This window comes from Microchirus variegatus (assembly GCF_963457635.1).
Source record: "Microchirus variegatus genome assembly, chromosome: 9".
NCBI lineage: Eukaryota > Metazoa > Chordata > Actinopteri > Pleuronectiformes > Soleidae > Microchirus > Microchirus variegatus.
In genome coordinates this window covers 1932834-1955963 of record NC_139810.1, presented here as the reverse complement: position 1 = coordinate 1955963, position 23130 = coordinate 1932834, and the positions used below count along the sequence as shown (strand labels likewise).

The 23130-nt window shown below is 41.7% G+C and overlaps 1 protein-coding gene across 1 annotated transcript; it reads right to left on the bottom strand.

Annotated features, from left to right (window-relative positions):
- Positions 1–353: 353 nt before the first annotated feature.
- Positions 354–22919, bottom strand: LOC310931563 (interleukin-17 receptor D). Its single transcript, XM_083894750.1, has 12 exons — positions 22665–22919; positions 10011–10095; positions 8810–8968; positions 7062–7180; positions 5107–5230; positions 4927–4965; positions 3920–4065; positions 3752–3826; positions 3303–3369; positions 3078–3218; positions 2816–2991; positions 354–1405 (listed from the first exon to the last, which is right to left on the bottom strand). Exons 1-12 carry the CDS (start codon positions 22785–22787, stop codon positions 848–850), a joined length of 1812 nt encoding a protein of 603 aa, XP_083750876.1. The 5' UTR covers positions 22788–22919; the 3' UTR covers positions 354–847.
- Positions 22920–23130: the final 211 nt, after the last annotated feature.

The window sequence follows — 23130 nt, the reverse complement described above, 5'->3', positions numbered from 1 at the left end:
TTGACGGAAAATGTCAGAATGTCGGAAAACGTCATAAGTTGACGGAAAATACCTGAACACCTGATTCAAATAAATCAGCAATTCTGCAGAAGCCTAATAACGAACTTTTGTATTAAAAAAAAAAAAAAAAATTCTTTTCAAAAAAAACAAAAACATTTCCACTTTTGTCAGTTTTTCAAAAAAAAAAAATTATATTTCAATTTTTTTAATGTTGTGCAATTAATGTTTCAACTTTTGTCTCTTTTTTAAATTAATGTTTCAACTTTTGTAAAAAAAAAAAAAATCAAAAATTTAATGTTTCAACTTTCGTCAATTTTTTTTTCAAAAATGTAATGTTTCAACTGAATCCGGTGTTTTTGGAGCAGGGTAACATGTAAAACATGGCAGGGCAGAGTTCCCCGAGGATCAGGGTTGGGAAACACTGCTCTAGCTTAATGTCTTGCTAAGACAAAAAGCCACAAAGCGTCTGCTAAAAGTCTTTAGCATCCTTCTGTTGTTGGCTCAGTTATTTAGAGGAGCAGCTATGAGAAGCATTCAAGGAACCCCAAAAGAACCTACGGCTAACGCTGCCATCTTGTGTCAACAATCGGTGATCAAAAACATTGGTCAGTTCTGTGTGTTTCACGTTGTCGTGAATATCTTTAATTCAATCAATCAATCTGTCCATGTTTGAAATGCTCCACCAACACTGACGCACATTCTCATGCGTTTATTGTCAGACTCTGTTGTTCTAGGATCTGTTCCCGCTCTCTCATTGGCCAGATTATCTACGTCACTGATGCTGAACGCGTATCCCCCGCCTACTGCAGCTTTAGTCCCCCCCAAAACAACAACAACGTTGTAGTATTTAGACCGTCCCTTCCGCGGAGCGATGTCTTTTTCCGGCCTCGTAGATGGCTAACTGGAGCGCGGCTCCCGCCGGCAACTTGGCGAAACCTTCCTCGGAGATGTGGTTAATCTTCAGGTAACCCCCGGGCCTGTGCAGCGCCACCCCGTGCAGGCGGGAGAAGAGCAGCGGCAGGTCGCGCGTCAGCGCGTAGTGAGGAACCAGCCCGAGCTCGGTGGGGATGTCCGCCTCCTCGGAGTACTCAAAAATGGCCGCCATGTACTTGGACAGGTCCCGGCCCCCGGCCTTGGCTCGGCCCACCTCCTCCCCGACCAGCTGGACGGCGGCGTCCGAGCTGAAGGCGTTGGACCTGAAGTTCAGCCAGCGGCCTTCCTCCACGCCCCCTTCGTCGCCTTCCGGTTCTGCGGGCGGCGGCGGCGGCGGCGGCGGCGGCTGCTTTCGGCCGAGGCCCCGGGAGCAGATCACCAAGACGAAGTCGCTGTCGCGGATCTGCCGGCAGTGCCAGGCCATGGCGCCCTCCTGAGCCACGCTCAGAGACTCCCACGTGTCCAGACACACCTGCACGGAAAACAACGCAACAGTTAAATAACCGCTGTAAACACACAGGGGCAAGGCAGGCAACTGCTTGGGGCCCCCGAGCTAATAGGGGCCCCCCACAACACTCTCAGTAGGAAACCTCCCTAAAGGGGCCCCACCTCACTTTAACCTGTGTGAAGTTATCGTTCTGCAAGTTGGAAAATGAAGAGGATTATTTACAGTGTAATGCATATCTTTTTTACTGTTTTTTTTCAGTTATACAGTATTTTATTGTTCTATATATTTATATTGTTTTATAATGTGGGTTCTATACAGTGTAATGTATTTTTTTTACTAAGTTTATATAGTTTTTAAAAAGCTATTTACAGTATTTTATTGTTTTCACATACTTTTTCATTTTTAATTAAGGTTTTTCCATGTTATTTCATTCACGTCAATGACAAAGTCAGGCTGTTCATGAAAATTAAAAAAAAAGTCATGCTGTTGACCAAAATTTGACAGAAAAGTAAAAAAAAAAAAGTAATAACAATTGTGTCCAACCTTTGACAAAAAAAAGTAAAAAAAAAAAAATTGTCCAAAACTTTACGAAATAGTTATCATCGGGTTGGTATGTCGTCCAAATTTTGGCAAAAAAAAAATTGCGTCCAAAATTTGACGAAAAAGCGATAGGTTAGTATGTCGTCCAAAATTTGACAAAAAGTCAAATTTGGACATTATGTCGTCCAAAATTTGACAAAAAAAAATAATACAAAAATTGTGTCCAACCTTTGACAAAAAGAAGTTTAAAAAAGAAATTGTCCAAAATTTCACGAAAAAGTCATCAGTTAGTATGACGTCCAAATTTTGGCAAAAAAAAATGCCTCCAGCATTTGACAAAAACGTTTTTTTTAAAAATCGTCCAGAATTTGACAAAAAAATTATACAAAAAATGTTTCCAACCTTTGACAAAAAAGTGTAATGGGAAGGGCCCCCTGGGAATTTTTGCTTAGGGCCCCTACAGACTCTAGAATCGCCTCTGTAAACACAGCAAATTAAGCCTTTAAAGTGATCGCATTTAGGCAGAAAATGTCCAAAGTGTGGGACCATTTCACGCTTAAACAAGGTGCAGTGTAACCACTGTAAACGACAGCTAGCGTAGCGTCCTGAATGATTCAGCGTCCGAGCCGATAGCATCCAGTTGCTAACGCTGCCAACACACGCTGACGTAAACATTGATGCTCGTGCTTTAACCCTAGAACACTATCGCCGGGTGATTTTTACCCGAGATAATAAATAGTATACTAATAAAAAGTACGTGTCAGCAAAATATATCAAAACATGACATATATGAGAAAAAATTCATTATTTTGCGTTTTGCGCAAAAGTCGCTATCAGTCGACCTGGAGTTAAACCTCACACGTCCGCACAATAAAAACACCTGAAATCTTCTACCTGAGTGGCCATGTGCTGCTGTATGAAAGCTCCCAACTGCATGACCGCCTTGACGTGAGCGGCGCCGTCGTTGCTGCTGTAGCAAATCAGCAGACGGGGCGGAGTCAGTCTGCTCCTGGGCAACGACACCACTTCCTCCTGACACGCAGTGTCGTCTTCGTACTGCTTGATTATATCTTGACGGGACAAAAACACGGCGTCATTTCACTGATGGTGACCACAGAGAACCCTGACACGCTTAAAGTAGATATAATATCTGCACCTGGTTTCAAGTCCAGCTTCTTCATGTGATGCTTGGATCTTCTCCAGGTGACAGCGGCCAGTACCAGCACGAGTGCGGCTACCGCGGTCAGGCACAGGGGGAGCACCAGAGCCAAAGAGGGCGCGACCACGAGCGTCGAGTCTGCGGGAGTTTACCGTTTTACACGATGAATCGTCACAATCGTCGCGAAGAAATACATTTACTGGCTTCGGCGCTTCCGAGTACCTTTGTGGATCCTCACGACCTGAACGCCGAACGTTCGCCTGACCGCGTCCACTTCGTTCGCCGCAATCTGTGACAAGAAGAAAGGTCGCGTTTGTAAATCAAACTGGTTTTAAAGGGGCAGAAGCAGCTATTTTTAAGCATTTTTGGCTAATATGCAGCAAATGTCCATGGGTGGAATTGAATCCAGGACACTCTGTAAAGCTGTCACATCTCTATCGATAGCTCCTGCGTTTCTTAGCCAAATGACGTGAAAGTCGGCACTGCACACATCGGTGCCCCGAGTGAGTCACTTGCCAAGTTTGAAGCCCGTCAGTCCAAAGGTTGGACAGTTATGGTCGCATTTGTGGATTTTTAGATACGCTGATGACATGGCCTTTTTCATGAAACAATCTCATATATAAATGTGTAATATATTTATTATATACAGTATATATAAGATGTATTTTTACCTCACAGGTGTAATTGGTTCCCTCTTGCAGGTCCTTCAGCTGGTACGTGTGGTGGGTTTGGTTTTCGGTCGACTTCTAAGGAAGATGAGTTGATCGTAAAAATCGTAAATCAAACAAATCAAATATTTTGCATCGTAGAGACGACGAAGTGAAGCTGACGCCACTCACGGGCACGATGTCGGTGTATTTCTTCACGCCGTTTGCGTAACACAGAGAGAAGTAGCTGGTGATCTCCAGATCCGGCGGTGCCAGGTTAAAGGTCACCGTGATGTCAGTGCCTTCCTGCTGCACCTCGATATGTTCAGGGTACCAGTCTGGAGCAGGACGGTGAAATATCAAATATCGAGAATGATAAAGTCAGGCTGATCATGAAAGTCCAAATATTCTTTTGGAAAAAAAGTCCAACATTTTAGTAACAATTATTATTAGTAATAATAAAAAAGTAATACAAAAATGGTGTCCAACATTTGACAAAAAAAGTTAAAAACAAAATTTGTCGAAAAAGTAATCGGTTAGTATGTCGTCCAAATTTTGACAAAAAAAGAGTCAAAAATATTTTTTGTACAAAATTTGACAAAAAATTTAAAAAATTTAAAAAATTTGACAAAAAAGTTTCCCCAAAATTTGACAAAAAAAAAAATTGTGTCCAAAATTTTACAAAAAAGTCAAATTTGGACATATGTAGTCGAAATGTTGACAAAAAAAGTCAAAAATAATTTCTGTCCAAAATTTGTCTACATATTCAAAAAAAAATTTGCAAAATTTGACAAAAAAGTTTTCCAAAAATTTGACAAAAAAGTTATAGGTTAGTATGTCGTCAAATGTTGACAAAAATAGTTAAATAATTTTTTTTTGTCCAAAATTTGAAATTCTTTTCAAAAAAATGTGTGCAAAATTTGACAGAAAGGTTATAGGTTAGTATGTTGTCAAATGTTGACAAAAAAAATAAAAGACATTTTTTTTGTCCAAAACTTTACAACAATTTCAAAAAAAATGGTGCAAAATTTGACAAAAAAGTAAAGAAAAAAAAAGTTTGCCCCAAATTTGACGAAAAAGTTATAGATTAGTATGTCGTCCAAATTTTGACCAAAAAAAAGTAAAAAAAAACATTTTTGTCCAAAATTTGTCAAAAAAATCTGAGATTAGTTAAAGTGGAAAAAGTAAATTTCTCTCACCCTTTTTGCACTTTTCAAGACCGTTCTTGTCTGCACACGCTGAAAAACACAAACACAACATCCCATCATCAGGTTTGAGGAGATTTTTACAGTCAAAATTACAGCCGATTACTGATGACGACTATTTTAGAACGTATGAGGCAATAAGAGTGTTGTGTGTGTGTGTGTGTGTGTTCTTACAGCGTGTGGAGAAGATCTTGCTGTGGTAGAACCTGTCCCACTTCTCAGGAACCGGCAGAGCCATGACGGTGACGGCAAACTGGGAGCCCAGGGAGAGGCCGGTGAACGGGTCTGACTTATACACCTGCACAAAACATCATCATCATCGTGCTTAAAACACGATTGTTTCATGAAAAAGGCCATGTCATCAGCGTATCTATAAATCCACGAATGCGAGCATAACTGCCCAACGTTTTGCCCGACGGGCTTCAAACTTGGCAAGCGACTCACTCGGGACACCGATGTGCGCAGTGCCGACTTTCAGGTCATTTGGCCGAGAAATGCAAGAGATATCGAAAGAGAAGCGACAGATGTTAGCGCCTGAGCTACACGGCCCTTTGCAGTATCCTGGATATGTACCTCTCTTTATTATGCTAGGAATGAGATGATTAAATTAAGACATATAAGGACATACCGTACGGCAGTTTACAAACGCAGGAATGCGACGCCACAGAGAGGAAACTAAGGATAATAACGCGAATAAATAAACACGACATTGCAAACAGCTGCCAGTGTTGTTGATGCATTAAAGCCGGTCAAATCTCCTGTTTGAACAGCTGCTGTTAGTTGTCATTGTCAGAGCGACAGGACGAACCTGTGCACACGGAACATGCATGACACATGAAACACGCACAGCACAATACCTGGGTACATAAGGCGTGTACTTGTACACAAAAATTCACTCAGATTCACTCAAAAAGACGGGATCTACGTGTAAATAAAGGTTACGTAGCCAAAGAAACACTATTTTTCATGTGTCACAATATTTTGGGCATGTAGAAAATGTAAAATATTTTTTTTTTTAAATTGAAAATTGTTAAAAAAAAAAACACAAAAATTGTAGCTGTAAACATATTTTTTACACAAAAGTGTAAAAAAAAAGTGTAGAAACAGTTATTGTGTGTCAAAGTTTTGCATTTGCAAACCACTCACTCTCCCACACCAAACCCCATAGAGAAAAACAGCGATTTTAACATCACAGAGACACAGGAGTTCACAGTTCGGGATCTTAAATTCTTTGTTCAAATGTACCTCAGTGACACAAAGTGACCACACGAGGAAGCAGAGGACCAGCAGCTCCTGTGTTTTCATGAGCTAAAATCACTGATTTTCTCTATGGGGTTTGGTGTGGGAGAGTGAGTGTGGGAAAAAACCCCCCCCCACAATTTTAAGCATTTAACTAAGATAAGAATGTGTTCAGCGCTTTAAGTTTGTAAACCACTCACTCTCCCACACCAAAGCCCATAGAGAAAATCTGTGATTTTAGCTCACAGGAGCTGCTGGTCTACTGCTGCCTCGTGTGGTCACTTTGTGTCACTGAGGTGAATCTGAGTGAAGAATTAAAGATGCCGAATTGACAAAATAAGACATTTGAAGTTAGTGATGGAGGCAGCAGTGGATCAACAACTCCTGTGACCTCCTGTGTCTCTGTGACGTTAAAAACGCTGGTTTTCTCTACGGGGTTTGGTGCAGGGAGAGTGAGCGGTTTGCAAACTTCAGTTTCCTGTCAGAACAGGTGTTCGCCTTTTGTAGGACGAGATTGAACCGTCAGCCTCTGCTTCCTGCTGCTTGTGTTGTTTTTGTGGGTGTCGCCCGGTGAAGGATTACACCATCGTGTTTGATAAGCTCGGAACAAAAAGGCCACGTTTGCTAAAACGATTAACAGCGTGTAAACTTCCAGCTGATGTTCTCAGTTTGTCGTGATAAACAATCGAGAGTCTGTTGTTGTTGTTGTTGTTCTTCTCGTCACGCCGCGTCATTATTGTCTGCAACATTCCTGAGAGCGTGCGAGGCAGAAGAAGAAGAAGAAGAAGAGGAACTCCCGGTTGTGTTTACGAGCGCGCATGTTGTCAAACGGCATACCAGACAGAAAGAGAAGAAGAAGAAGATCAGAGGCAGCGCGGCGGCTTTCTTACCCGCTGAGCGTGTGACGCAGACAGGGAGAGGTTACGGTGGAAGAGGAGGAGCTGACAGGTGAACGTGGATCCACCCAACGCCTGCAGCGACACCTGGAACCCTCTCAGGAAGGAGATCCCTGCAGAACAACCACGGGTCACGTTAGCGTCACAGAGGAATCACAACAACAACACAAGAGTCTTTATAAACTGGTCGGTATCAGTCAGTATCGATCGGTATCGTCAGTGTCTGTGATATTGTAGTATCGTCAGTAACGGTGATATCGGTCAATAGCAGTAAGTATCGGTTGGTTTCAGTCAGTGTCGGTCTGATACCAACCTAATACTGATTGATATCACCGATACTGACTGCTAATGACCGATATCACCGTTACTGACGATACTGAACAATATCACCGATACCGACTGATACCGACTGAAACTTACTGAAACCGACCGATACTGACTGCTACTGACACCGTTACTGACGATACTGACTGATACTGAACAATATCAGATTGGTATCTGATATTAGATACAGGTTGGTATCAGTCAGTGTCGGTAAGTATCGGTCGGTATCTTCAGTATCTGTTGGTATCATCAATATAATTGGTATCGTCAGTATCGGTGATATCGGTCAGTAGCAGTCAGTATCGGTGATATCGGTCAGTAGCAGTCAGTATCGGTGATATCGGTCAGTAGCGGTCGGTATCGGTCAGTGTTGGTTGGTATCAGTCGGTATCATTTGTATTGGCTGGTATAGTCAGTATCGGTCGGTATCATCAATATCGTTAGTATCGGTGATATTGTTCAGTATCGTCAGTATCGGTGATATCGGTCAGTAGCAGTAAGTATCGGTCAGTGTCGGTTGGTTTCAGTCAGTGTCGGTCTGATACCAACCGACTGACACTGACTGCTACTGACCGATATCACCTTTACTGATGATACTCACTGATACTGAACAATTTCACTGATACTGACGATACCGACTGATACTGACTGATACCAAACGACACTGACTGATACTGAACAAAATCAGATTGGTATCTGATATTACTGATGTCAGTCAGTGTCGTAAGTATCGGTCACTATCTTCAGTATCTGTTGGTATCATCAATATAATCGTATCGTCAGTATCGGTGATATCGGTCAGTAGCAGTCGGTATCGATCGGTATCAGTCAGTGTCGGTCGGTTTCAGTCAGTGTCGGTCAGTATCAGTAAGTATCTGTTGGTATCGTTCAGTATCTTCAGTATCCGTTGGTATCATCAATATAATCGGTATCTATATATCGGTGGTCAATGTTGGTCAAAATCACAACAACAACAGCACAAGAGGTATCAGTCAGTATCGATCGGTATCGTCAGTATCGGTGATATTGTCGGTATCAGTCAGTGTCGGTTGGTGTGAGTAAGTATCATCAGTGTTGGTTGGTATCAGTCAGTATCGGTCGGTTTCATCAATATTGTTAGTATCGGTCTGTATCTTCAGTATCGGTTGGTGTCATGAAATATAATCGGTATCGGTGATATCAGTCCAATGCTGGTCAAAATCACAACAACAACACATCACATGGTTCAAAAGTTTCCATTTTGACCTTTGACCTATGATTTACTGTCTGTGACCTGAAGTAAATCACACTCACGTCCAAACGTGACATGGAAAATTAGACTGGAGGAGGAAACTCACGCCCGACCTCTGACAGTGTGTGTGTGTGTGTGTGTGTGTGTGTGTGTGTGTGTGTGTGTGTGTGTGTGTGTGTGCACATACCATAATAACTGGGCTTCCAGGAGACGACCACAGAGTCAGACGTCGGATTTGTCTCGTGTATAAAATCCACGGTGACGTCGGTCGGAGGATGAACGTAGTGCTGACAAATCTGAGGGTTTTCTTCTCCCAGCAGAGCGAAACATGGCCACGGTACACAACCTGAGACACACACACACAAATATCGGTGACATCGGTCAGTATCATCAGTCTCAGTAAGCGCCGTCACTGTTGTATTGTCAGCGTCAGTCAGTATTGTTGGTGTCAGTATCCGTCAGAATTGGTCAGTATTGGTCAGCATCGTTACTGTCGATGATATTGTCAGTATCGGTGATATCGGTCAGTAGCAGTCAGCGCCGTCACTGTCTGTGATATCGGTCGGTATCGTCAGTATCAGTCGGTATCAGTAGTATTCGTCGGTTTCGGTTGATGTCAGTCAGTATCAGCGATATCGGTCCAATGCCGGTCATAATCAATGGATCAGATATCAGACATGAAAATGTAGCTAAATCCGCTCCGGTCTAAAAACCCTACGTATCGCATGTTTCGCGATGCACAGACTGTAAAAAAAAGCTTCACGCTATTAGCTAACATGCTAAGCTAACATCAGGTAGCTAACCAAACGTGACCTAGGGCGGTGGCTGCGTTTAGCTCTCGGCGCGTCAGGAAATGTTCCTTTTTTCCTTTTTTAAAAGTAATTATCTGATATTAAATGTACTGAAGTTTTAGAAGTAAAAGGATTGAGCTATGGTGGCTCAGTGGTAGTTTAGTAGTAGTAGTAGTAAGTACATAATTTAAACAGTATATATATTTATATAAATAACAAAGTGAAGTACAGATACGTGACAGTTTACCCAGACACTTATAGTGTTGTGGCGACACAAGTTACAGACTCGAGCTTTAAACCAATATTTAAAAAGACGTGTGTTTAACGTCAGAGGACGACAAAGTGTTTATCAAACATCAACAACGTCTGGAAAATTATATTTTATACCTTATCTCACCTTATCTTGTATATCTTACATTATCTTGTTTGTTTCATCTCACTTTTTACTTTTTCTCTTAGATCTTGTTTTCTCTGGTGTAAATACAGTATCAGTGGATCTCTGATCTCATATTTGATCTTTTTTCCATGTCTTTATGTCTTTATGTCTAATCTTTACAAACAAACAAAGGTTCCTCAGCTCGTGTCGTCGTCACTTACTTCCAAACGCCGGGATGGAGTTGAACCCCAGAGCTTCTCTGACGTCACTCCTGGTTATTCTGCAGTATTCACATCCTGTTTGTCCCTGCAGAGGAAAAACAACAAAACGGTTTCAATCGAGAATAGAATCAAAATAACCAGCAACAACCGTTCCATTGTTTGGCCCCCTCCACTCAGGCACCAGAGAAAAACATGGTATGGTCAGGGTGGAACTACCATTCCAAACTGTACCAAACTTAACCAAACTGTACCAAACCAAACCAAACTGTACCACACCAAACTGTACCACACCAAACTGTAGCAAACTGTACCAAACCAAACTGTACCAAACCAAACCAAACTGTACCACACTAAACTGTACCAAACCAAACCAAACTGTACCAAAACAAACTGTACCAAACCAAACCAAACTGTACCAAACCAAACAGTACCAAACCAAACCTAACAGTACCAAACCAAACTGTACCAAACCTAACCTAACTGTACCAAACCAAACCTAACAGTACCAAACCAAACTGTACCAAACCAAACAGTAGCAAACCAAACTGTAACAACCCAAACCAAACTGTACCAAACCTAACCAAACAGTACCAAACCAAACCAAACCAAACTGTACCAAACCAAACAGTAGCAAACCAAACTAAACTGTACCAAACCTAACCTAACCAAACTGTTCCAAATCAAACTGTACCAAACCTAACTGTACCAAACAAAACCGTGCCAAACCTAACCAAACTGTACCAAAATAAACTGTACCAAACCAAACCAAACCAAACCAAACCAAACTGTACCAAACCAAACCTAACAGTACCAAACCAAACTGTACCAACCCAAACCAAACTGTACCAAACCTAACCAAACCAAACTGTACCAAACAAACAGTAGCAAACCAAACTAAACTGTACCAAACCAAACTATACCAAACCAAACCAAACCTAACCTAACAGTACCAAACCAAACCAAACTGTACCAAACTGTACCAAACCAAACAGTAGCAAACCAAACTGCACCAACCCAAACCAAACTGTACCAAACCAAATTGTACCAAACCAAACTGTACCAAACCAAATTGTACCAAACCAAACTGTACCAAACCAAATTGTACCAAACCAAACTGTACCAAACCTAACCAAACAGGGTTGTGGTTATGTTAGAGTACGGGTACGGTCAGGGTGGAGCTGGACTAGCATCTGGACCTGGTCAGGACCAGTAGTAGTGATCCTGGTTCTAACGAGGAAGAACCTCATTTCTGAGGAACTGGTTGACCCATTTGGACTAAGATTTGAATTGTAAGGTTAGGGTTTGACATTTAACTGAGTTTGGTCGAGGTTATTCTCTAATGGAAGGAGTGTGAAGAACAGCTACGTGTGTGTGTGTGTTTGTATCGTCGGCGTAGAGGTGAACTGAGGACACGGTGCCTCCATCTGCCGCCGTTACACTCTGCTCTGAAGTCTTCATCACACACTCGTCTTCATCACACACTCGTCTCTAAACACACTTCCCGTCTTCAGTCATCGGCTCGTCCACATGTGGTGAAAACACCAGGCCAAAAGTGTCCGACACGTCCAAACATCTGCGTCCGCTCTGAACCGACAGAGGCCGTGAATCACGGAGCAGAAGAATCATCAAAGATTCTCAGAGTTTAAACCATGACATCAATGTTTGTTTGTGTTTATATATCAAAGCGGAACCAGAACCAGAACCAGAAGATCCATCTGCACGACACCTCCGACCATTTGGACTCCATCGCAATGCGAATTTGCGAGGGTTTTTTTTACGACGCACGACGCGTTTGCCAAAGTTTTCGTCACTTTTATTCCCGTTATTTATCGATATCGTCGTGAAAAACCAGGCTCAAAAATCAACGACTTCTTGGGTATAAATACACATTTTCGTAAACTTGATTTGTGGAACGAAATGCAGCACATTCTAAAATTAACTTTTATTTTGAAGACATTTGAGAAATTGGAGCTACTATTTTACGACTGTGTGTTGGGGTTATGGTTATTCAAAATTTGCATAGGCAATGAAGGCCACTTTGGACATGTGGTGTGCAGCGGTGACCTTGGAAAGTAGGTCAAGGTCACCCATCTTCGAACTTGTCCAAGATACTTGTAAGAGGCATCCACGGTGCCAGTTTGGCAGCAATACAATAAATATTTGTCAAGTTATCGCGTTGACAAGCTTGAAAAGTGCCGGTTTTTGGCTATTTTTCAAGTTTCAAGTGCAGCTGTGACCTTGAAAAGTAGGTCAAGGTCACCCATCTTCAAACTTGTCCAAGATACCTGTAAGAGGCATCCACGGTGACATCAATATGTCGAAATATTTGTTGAGTTATCGTGTTGACAAGCTCTTAAAGTGCCGTTTACACATTTCTCACATTTCCCCGCAAAAAAACCGCGTAAAAATTCACGAAAAATAAAATAAAAAAAGGTTTTTGGACAAAACGAAAAAAAAACGCCTGGAGATATTCACCCACTAAACAATCCTGCAAAATGTGAAGGACGTACGCGCACAGGAAGGTATTCATTTTAGTCGAGCGCGGAGCATAATAAAAAATACAAACCGTATATGGAAATAAATATTTCTAATTTTTTTTTTAAAATTGTCGTAAATCAATCCAAAATAAATGTACTATTTAAAGGTGCATTATGTAATAAATCATAAAATCCTCCTAATATGTCACAGAGACTCAGGAATAATGTTCATATAACAAACTGAACTCACCAACAACAACAGTACAGACAAAATATTTGCATTAGAAAAAATATTTTGCAGACTGCAAATCATGTTTATGTTTACGTCTACCAATCATTGCAGTCAGTAGAGTCTCAGCTGCCGAGCAACCACGGGTTGCCAGTTACGTCAGAAAAACGAAACCTAAAAAGACCTCGGTGTTTTGAATTTGAACGTAGTAACCGTTTTTGGCCACATTCTTACATATGGCGCCTTTAACTTTTATTTTGGGACATACTTACTTGGGCTGAACATTTTGGGTAAAATTAAAATTTTTCCTCAAAAATATCAAGACTGTGACTCAAAAAGACAAAAATACAAACCTTATAAGGAAATAAATATTTCTATTTTTTTTTTTTTTTAATTGTCGCAAATCAATCCAAAAGATTTGTGTTTGAAATTGTACATTTTTAGTGTTTTAATGCATTTCTTTTCCATTGTCCGCCTTGGTTTTGTCATCGCACAATCCTATATTAAGTTGTGTTTTTTTTTCTACTTTGAGACATTTAAATACTTCCAACTTAAACGTGCAACTGTTTTACAAAATTTTACTCGACATATTTAGCGACTTTAGGTCTCAAATTCACAAATTGACGATTTCCGAAGCGTTAACAAAGGTTTTCGTGTGTATACGTTGACTTCACTACTGCTTCACACTGTGGACTTGTGTGTATTTCAATCACTCCACACTTATTAATTCGGTGTGTGTGTGTTTGTGTAGATGACTCACACAGTGACAACACAGAATCATACCAGGATTCAGTCAGGTGACATTTGTGACATTTACTGCTGACAATGTCACATTTTCACGTTAAAGGATTTTACACTTTAACACAAAAGCGCACACACCCTGTGTGTGTGTGTGTGTGTGTGTGTGTGTGTTTTTGTGTGTTTTGCACACGCGTCGCACCACGTGATTTATGATTTATCGACCGTCTTGACACATGAAGCGAGGTTAAACGATCGTTACATTATTACACGGCCTCATTTCATACGGGTGGAAATAAAAATGCAGACAGGCCCCGCCCCCCCCCCCCCTCGCCTGCCTTTGATCTCTGTACGGTTACCGTGGAAACCACGGCCGTAAATTAAGACAAGACGTGTAACATGTTGTTGACGTGTTGTTGAATAACTGGTTACTGAAACACACGCTGGTTGACCTTTAACTCATTTACTCACTTCTAATTTCCACCAAATCAACAGCGACAGCAGCGACGTCTAAAATAACACCAGGATGTGACAGCGTGGATGTGAGCGTGTGTCGCACTGTGAAGCAAATACACCAGACCTGATCTTGCATGGACAGTTTTCCCGCTGCGGCGCACATACTTGTTTTAATTACTGTAACTCCTAGACCGTTCAAGTTCAAAAAGTATGGACTGGAGATCTGTCCAGGATGTTAGGATCCTGTCTTTCGCCCTATGTCAGATGAGATTGGCACATTTAGTTAGGCTCTTGGGTTTCTTGGTTGATTTGGTTGGTTTGGTTGGGTTTCTTGGTTGGTTTGGTTGGATTCCTTGGTTGGTTTGGTTGGGTTCCCTGGTTGGTTTGGTTGGATTCCTTGGTTGGTTTTCTTGGTTGGATTCCTTGGTTAGTTTTGTTGGGTTTCTTGGTTGGGTTCCTTGGTTGGTTTGGTTGGGTTCCCTGGTTGGTTTGGTTGGATTCCTTGGTTGGTTTGGTTGGGTTCCCTGGTTGGTTTGGTTGGATTCCTTGGTTGGTTTTCTTGGTTGGATTCCTTGGTTAGTTTTGTTGGGTTTCTTGGTTGGGTTCCTTGGTTGGTTTGGTTGGGTTCCCTGGTTGGTTTGGTTGGATTCCTTGGTTGGTTTTCTTGGTTGGATTCCTTGGTTGGTTTTGTTGGGTTTCTTGGTTGGGTTCCTTGGTTGGTTTGGTTGGGTTCCCTGGTTGGTTTGGTTGGATTCCTTGGTTGGTTTGGTTAGGTTTCTTGGTTGGTTTGGTCTGGTTTCTTGGTTGGTTTGGTTAGGTTTCTTGGTTGGTTTGGTTGGATTCCTTGGTTGGTTTGGTTGGATTCCTTGGGTTTCTTAGTTGGTTTGGTTGGGTGTCTTGGATGGGTTCCTTAGTTGGTTTGATTGGATTCCTTGGGTTTCTTGGTTGGATTCCTTGGGTTTCTTAGTTGGTTTGGTTGGGTTCCTTGGATTCCTTGGTTGGGTGTCTTGGTTGGGTTCCTTAGTTGGTTTGGTTGGATTCCTTGGGTTTCTTGGTTGGATTCCTTAGTTGGTTTGGTTGGGTGTCTTGGTTGGGTTCCTTGGTTGGTTTGGTTGGATTCCTTGGGTTTCTTGGTTGGATTCCTTGGGGTCCCTGGTTGGTTTGGTTGGATTCCTTGGGTTTCTTGGTTGGATTCCTTGGGTTCCCTGGTTGGTTTGGTTGGATTCCTTGGTTGGTTTGGTTGGGTTCCTTGGTTGGTTTAGTTGGATTCCTTGGGTTTCTTGGTTAGTTGATCGGTTGGTTTGGTTCCAAGGTCAGTTTGGTTGGTTGTTGTTTGATTTGGTTGATTGAACGTCATGCGGAGGCGCCCATATACTTGTCATTACGGTAGAACCTCAGGACGTCCGTCCAATCACAAATGAGATTCACCAGTGCATCACGCGCAATTCCTCAACAGTTGAACAGATATCCAAGTTATCTTGGAAAAAAAAGGAAGCAGAAGAACTCGATCTTTTAACTTTTTTTTTTTTTTGGACAGTTCTAGAGCCATAAAATCAGAATAAAACCAGGCGATGCCTGATTATCATGACGGTCATGAAAGGATTAAATGAGGGTAAAAATCCCGCACGGTTCCACTTTAAGCAACGTTGTGTTTCCAATCAGCTGCAGATGAGCTGCAGAAGCATGGTTTTGCTCTTCAGGACAAACTACAGAGGAAAACCATAGGATTTACATCAGACTGAAGAGCGACAGCTCTAAGTGTCCGAGTCGTCCATCTTTGTTCCCATCGCTTCTCTTTTCCTACGACACAGAAGCAACTCGTCCTGCAGGTTTATGACTGACTGCAACTGGACAAACAGGTGGAGAAAATGAGAGACGGAACACACTGAGGTTTGCCTCAGGCAAGAGTGTGTGTGTGTGTGTGTGTGTGTGTGTGTGTGTGTGTGTGTGTGTGTGTGTGTGTGTGTGTGTGCTTGTATTGAAATCTTTGTGAGGTCCAAAAAAAACAACTTTCCTCACAACTTTAAAGGGATTTCTTTAGGGTTAAGACCTGGTTTTAGGGGTTAGGGTTAAGGTTAGTAGGCACTTAGTTGTGATAGGGAATATGTGTGTGTGTGTGTGTGTAGAAAGTTGTGAACCTCACTTCTGAGGCCAAAGTTGGTGTTAATGTGCTATAATTAAGTGTGTGTACTATATTAACTTTAAAGGGCTTTTTTTTTGCAGGTTAAGACTTGGTTTCAGGAGCTCCAGGTTGGAGCTGTGTTTATGTTAAGGATTAGGATTAAGGCCACATTATACTTCTCCGACTGCGTATGCGTTATCCGTCTGCGTCACCACGGAGACGCCTCGAGCATTTATACTTCTGCGTCGTGGTGACGGACACTCGCTGCAATTTCCCGCCCGATCAGTAGGGGTCGCTGCGCAAGGTTGTTGTGCTTCTGGCTACAGTGAGCAATGGCGTCCGAGAAAGAAAGAGAGAGAAAGACTGTTGTTGTTGAAACAGTGGCCGTTTCTCACTTTTCTGTGTCACGGAACGCAGTTTTAAGATAATTTGAGGCGAGAAATTGGCCATTTAGAGTCTAAACATGTGCTGTGTGTGTTAAGATATGACGTATTTATAGTTCGGCAGCGGCGTTATCGGCGGGGATCAGCTCCGCCTCTGTCAGGACGCCCGGAGCGCACTGAGAGCCGGCACAGAGCAGCTTAGCTCGGCCTGTCATGAGGACCAATCGCAGCTCTTGCCGTCTCCGTAGTCCCTTGACGGAGTGACGGACACTTAAAAAATATTTCGTGCAGACGGAGACTACGCAGAGGCTCTTCGACCGTCTCTGCGTCGACGCAGAGTCTCTACGTAGCCTACGCAGAGCACTTTACGCAGAAGTATAAATTGGGCTTAAGGCGTTTCACTGTGATGGTGATGGTGAAGGTGAAGGTGAGGTCCTGTGGGAGTCACTGCCCTGAGCTCGGTGTGTTTTAGACATTTCCTGATCCACCAGATTCAAATCGTCAGCTCATCACGGAGCTCCGCCAAAGCCCGACGATGAGCCGACGATTTGAATCCGCTGTGCTGCAGGAGCAGGGACTGAGAGACACTGGGCCATGTGTTACGTCAATGACGGTCCTCACTGGGATAGCTGTACCAGAGTGTGTGTGTGTGTGTGTGTGTGGGTGTGTGTGTGTGTGTGTTCACACAGTGGTAGTTAAACTGTCAGGTGAGGGAACAGCAGTCACAGAGTCTCTGAGGCCTAAACACTTACTGGCACGCAAACGTACGATGAGAGAGAATAATCAACATAGCTTAGCGTGCGCGTCACAAACACTCACACACTCACAATGCACGCTATTTATATACACACACACGCGCACGCACGCGCACGCGCACGCGCACGCACGCGCACGACGTTAATTTTTTAATATTACACTCTGTGGTGAGTGTCAGTGGCCGCACCTGGGCTGAAAAGATCCAGGTCAGTCATCAATCATTCTGTCAGAGGATCGCTGTTATTCCCAAAGACGCAAAACAACAACAAACAACAACCAACCGCCCTCAGCTTAATCTGTGTCTCGTTCACATTTAATCTGTGTCTCGTCTCGATCACGACATTTAAACTACGTCTCGTTCACCACATTTAATCTACGTCTCGTTCACCACATTTAATCTACGTCTCGTTCACCTGATTTAATCTGCGTCGTTCACCACATTTAATCTGCGTCTCGTTCACCACATTTAATCTGCGTCTCGTTCACCACATTTAATCTACGTCTCGTTCACCACATTTAATCTACGTCTCGTTCACCACATTTAATCTACGTCTCGTTCACCTGATTTAATCTGCGTCTCGTTCACCACATTTAATTTACGTCTCGTTCACCTGATATAATCTGCGTCTCGTTCACCACATCTAATCTACGTCTCGTTCACCTGATTTAATCTGCGCCTCGTTCACCTCATTTAATCTACGCGTCGTTCACCTGATTTAATCTGCATCCCGTTCACCTCATCTAACCTACGTCTCGTTCACATCATTTAATCTACATCTCGTTCACCTCATTTAATCTGCGTCTCGTTCACCACATTTAATCTGCGTCTCGTTCACCTCATTTAATCTGCGTCTCGTTCACCACATTTAATCTGCGTCTCGTTCACCTCATTTAATCTGCGTCTCGTTCACCACATTTAATCTGCGTCTCGTTCACCACATTTAATCTGCGTCTCGTTCACCACATTTAATCTACGTCTCGTTCACCTCATTTAATCTACGCGTCGTTCACCTGATTTAATCTGCGTCTCGTTCACCTCATTTAATCTACGCGTCGTTCACCACATTTAATCTACGTCTCGTTCACCTCATTTAATCTACGCGTCGTTCACCACATTTAATCTGCATCTCGTTCACCACATTTAATCTGCGTCTCGTTCACCACATCTAATCTGCGTCTCGTTCACCTGATTTAATCTGCGTCTCGTTCACCACATTTAATCTGCGTCTCGTTCACCACATTTAATCTGCGTCTCGTTCACCTCATTTAATCTGCGTCTCGTTCACCACATCTAATCTGCGTCTCGTTCACCTGATTTAATCTGCGTCTCGTTCACCACATTTAATCTGCGTCTCGTTCACCACATTTAATCTGCGTCTCGTTCACCACATTTAATCTACGTCTCGTTCACATCATTTAATCTGCATCTCGTTCACCACATTTAATCTACGTCTCGTTCACTTGATTTAATTTACGTCTCGTTCACCTGATTTAATCTGCGTCTCGTTCACTTCATTTAATCTACGTCTTGTTCACCTCCTTTAATCTGCGTCTCGTTCACATCATTTAATCTGCATCGTTCACCACATTTAATCTGCGTCTCGTTCACTTCATTTAATCTACATCTCGTTCACCTCATTTAATCTGCGTCTCGTTCACCTGATTTAATCTGCGTCTTGTTCACCTCATTTAATCTACGCGTCGTTCACCTCATCTAACCTACGTCTCGTTCACATCATTTAATCTACATCTCGTTCACCTCATTTAATCTGCATCTCGTAAAAAAAAGGTCGATAAATTCACTCGGTATGACGTCGTTATGGGGAGAATATCTACGGCCACTTTACGACTAATGTTCCACGTTAAGCTAACGCTAAGAATTGAGAACCAGGATCAAACCAAACCTGGTTCAGGGTGAGAGTCAACAGAAATATCTTATGAAGACAAATTTAAATACATTTAAATTATTTTAAACTGCTGAAATTTTCCCTGAAATTAAGCAAATTTTAGATTATTAAAAACAAAACATAACAGGTTTTTTTTCATTTTTTTACACATTTTATGGACTGAATAACTTAATCGGTTAATTCAGAAAATAATCAACGGATTCGACGATCGTGAGGAGAACAAAAATATTCATTCATTCAAGCAGGATGTCACGCGTCTGTACCAAGATTTAGTCGAGCAAAAAAATCAGGGGGTCTCAAGCCTGCATAAAAACTCAGATTCTGGCCAAAAGTGCGACATTGCCCCTGAAGGGGGAAACGTGGATGGAACAGGCCAAAATTAAGTTGCACCGAATTTCACTAAACTTTTGCGAGAACTCGTCACAGCCCGAAGAACAAAAACAGTGAACTGGGACCATGGTCTCAACTCAACAGGAAGTCGGCCATTTTGAATTTTGCCGTCTTACCTGCATGTGTTTACAGGTACAGTGCGGTTTGGTACGGTCCAGTGCGATGTAAACGAACAACAGACAGCAAAGGAGGAAATCCAGTAGCTCTGGATTTTTCTGCTCACTTTGAGAAGCGACTGCGGGCGTTGAAGAAACGCCAGTCACGAGGGAGCGACGCTTTTCTGTCGCTAAATCAGCCGACCCTCTCTGGACCGTACCATTACTCGGCTGTTCTGGAACGGTTGGTGCCTGTTATTTTGGTTCGATTCCCGAATGATAACGCAATTCTAATTGATGGAAACGCCCAAAATGACTTTTATTTTTTTGCACTTGATGCTCAGTGCCAGCCCCAGCTCATTCTATACCCACATTTTACAGGTGCGGTTGGGTTTGGTACAGTACGGTACAGCCCTGGGTCAGGGTTAGAGTAGCCGTGGTACGAGCTGTGCCCCGATGTTGATGCGATGTAAACCAACAACGACAACAACAGACAACAAAGGAGGTAATCCAGCAGCTCTGGTTTTTCTGCTCTGAACAAACTTTGAGAACGGACTCAACGCTACGCTTTTCTGTCGCCAAATCAGCCGACTGTCGTTGGTCGAGCTCCACCCGTACTGGACCGTACCATTACTCACTTGATGCTCAGTGCCCACTCACACCCCCCCCCCCCCACCAGGTCATTCTATACCCACTTCTGGTGTGATTTATGGTTTAGTACGGTAAAGCCCTGGGAAGTGCGATGTAAACGACAACAGACAACAAAGGAGGTAATCCAGCAGCTCTATTTTTCCAAAGGAACTTTGAGAAAACTTTGGGAACTGACCCAACGAGGCGCCAAATCCGCCGACTGTCGTTGGCCTAGCTCCACCCGTACTGGACCGTACCATTACTCGGCAGTCCTGGAACGGTCGGTACCTGTTATTTTGGTTCGATTTCCGAATTAAAACGCAATTCTAATCTATGGAAACCCCCGAGAAGACTTTTATTTTGACTTCAGTGTTCCAGCTGACACTCAGAGATCAGAGAATGATCCGCCGAACCCTCGGGAGGGCGGCGGACATTTTCTTTTTTTTGCGATCACATGTTGTGAAAAATGTCTCGGAGGCAGTGTTTTTTTTTCTTCTTTTCTTCTTTTTCTCTTCAGTTACATCAAGTTTGTTCAAGTCTTAACTTAAAGACTGTGGATTGACCGAGTAAACCAACACCCCCCCTCTCCACCCCACCCCGTGGGGCCCCCCTGACGTTCAGCCTCTGGGTTAAAAGCAGCAGATTTATCCCTTCCTTGTCATTTTTTTTTAAATTTTTCTTTGGGGTCAAAGTTGAGATGAAAAAGAAGCAAAGACGGAGAATCAGAGAATTAACGTCAGTCACTTCAGTTAACGTCAGTCCTGCTGCGAGCGTTAACCACAAACACTGCGCCGAGGTGTCAGTGAACTCCTCCAGTGTACACAAGCGCTAAGACACACTGTGTCAACACACACACACACACACACCAGAGGACAGGACACTTTAAATAACAATAATAATCCTCCTGGATTAGAAAATGCATGAAAAATAATAAACCATTAAATCAGTGCTTAAACTTCAAAACACCGTTTGTTCTTGCATTCGTTGACATGTTTTCGGTCACAAACGCTGACCTCGGAGTCGTCAGTCGAGACTAAAAACCTGGTCCCAGAGAGGCCAGGACCTGGTTTGTGAGGAACTGGTCCAGTTCAAGGCTCATTAAGAGTTAGTTCTGGTTATTTTGCTGTTAATGCTTTAGGTTAAAGTAGCGTGCTCAGAAGACTAGCTGCACAAACCTGAGTGTGTGTGTGTGTTTATCTGTGCTGTTGCCTTTGACATTATATATGTGTGTGTGTGTGTTTTATCTGTGCTGTTGGCTTAGATATTATATATATATGTGTGTGTGTGTGTGTGTGTGTGTGTGTGGGTTAGATCAACCTCACCTGACATTTCCCATGAGAACAAAAAATGTCGCAGGAAAAGTATACATATGTGTGTGTGTGTGTGTGTATTTTGGGGGGGGGGGGTAAATATTAGCCTTAACTTCCTGAAGCAGACAAATATATTTATGTAAGAACTCTGCATATATTAATATTAATATTCACACACACACAGTAGATGCACTGACGTGAACCCCATTCAATCATCATTGTGCAAGTAATAATTACATTTTTGACGGATTTATTTGTGGTGACTTTTCTAAAGGGAATCTTATATATAAATATAATTATATATATATATATATATATATATATATGTTTTTTTTTTTTTAATGAATAAAATTATACTAATGTTCTCGTCTTCTAACCCGAGTTTTACCAAAAAACAAAACAATAAATAAGGCATTATTATTATTAATGATATACATACATATATGATGTATGTATAAATATATATATATATATAATAAATAAATACCTATAGAGATATAATAAATAAGTAACTATATATATAATAAATAAACAACTATAAAAAATATATATACATAAAACAATAGATAACTATATATATAATAAATAAATATATATATATAACAATAAATAACTATATATAATATGCAAATGAATATATACAAAATAAATAAATAACTATATATATATAATAAATAAATATATATATAAAACAATAAATAACTATATATAATAAACAAATGAATATATACAAAATAAATAAATAACTATATATATAATAAATAAATAACTATATATATATATATATATAATAAATAAATATATATTTAACATACACAGATAAATAAACAAATATATATATATAATAAATAAATAAATATATATAATATACATATATATATAACACAGATAAATAAATAAATATAAATATATAACATGCACAGATAAATAAATATATATATATATATATAAAATAAATAACTATATATATATATATATATATATATATATAAAACATACACAGATAAATAAATAAATATAAATATATAACATGCAGAGATAAATAAATATAAATATATATATATATATATGTATATAAAATAAATAAATAAATATATATATATAATAAATACATAATACATATATATATATGTATAAAAACAGAGATGTAAAGTGTCAGACCTGTTTGATGCAGTCCAGAGTGCAGTCCTGCGGCGCGATGCTAGCGGCGGTCACGTCGTCCTGAGCCCACGCTGGCCGAGCGAGAACCACGAGCAGGAACACAACAAGAGCCGTGGTCCACATGGTTCTGCAGTCGGCATGACACTGTCCCACTGACAACACACACACACACACACACACACTATCACACACACACACTCGGAGAGAGAGAAAACACTCCGGTGAGAAAGAGGAGCGACTACCACTCAGCGTGGAATCTGATGTCAAAGTGTCTGCGATACTGAGTGACAAGAACCTGAGAGGGAGGGAGGAGGAGGTGAAGAGGGGAGGGAGGAGGAGGTGAAGAGGGGAGGGAGGAGGAGGTGAAGAGGGGAGGGAGGAGGAGGTGAAGAGGGGAGGGGTGTCTCCAGGCTATGGGTGGAGGTGCAGCCAGCTCAGCCTGCATGTTTTAACAGTTATGCAGCAG

Excerpts from the sequence above, each read along its gene's own strand:
- LOC310931563 (XM_083894750.1), bottom strand. The coding sequence starts at position 22,787 with ATGTGGACCACGGCTCTTGTTGTGTTCCTGCTCGTGGTTCTCGCTCGG. Across the intron at positions 4,066-4,926 it reads TCTTGAAAAGTGCAAAAAGG|ACTGGTACCCTGAACATATC; the intron begins GTGAGAGAAATT and ends GTCCTGCTCCAG. Across the intron at positions 3,370-3,751 it reads GAACCAATTACACCTGTGAG|ATTGCGGCGAACGAAGTGGA; the intron begins GTAAAAATACAT and ends TTCTTGTCACAG.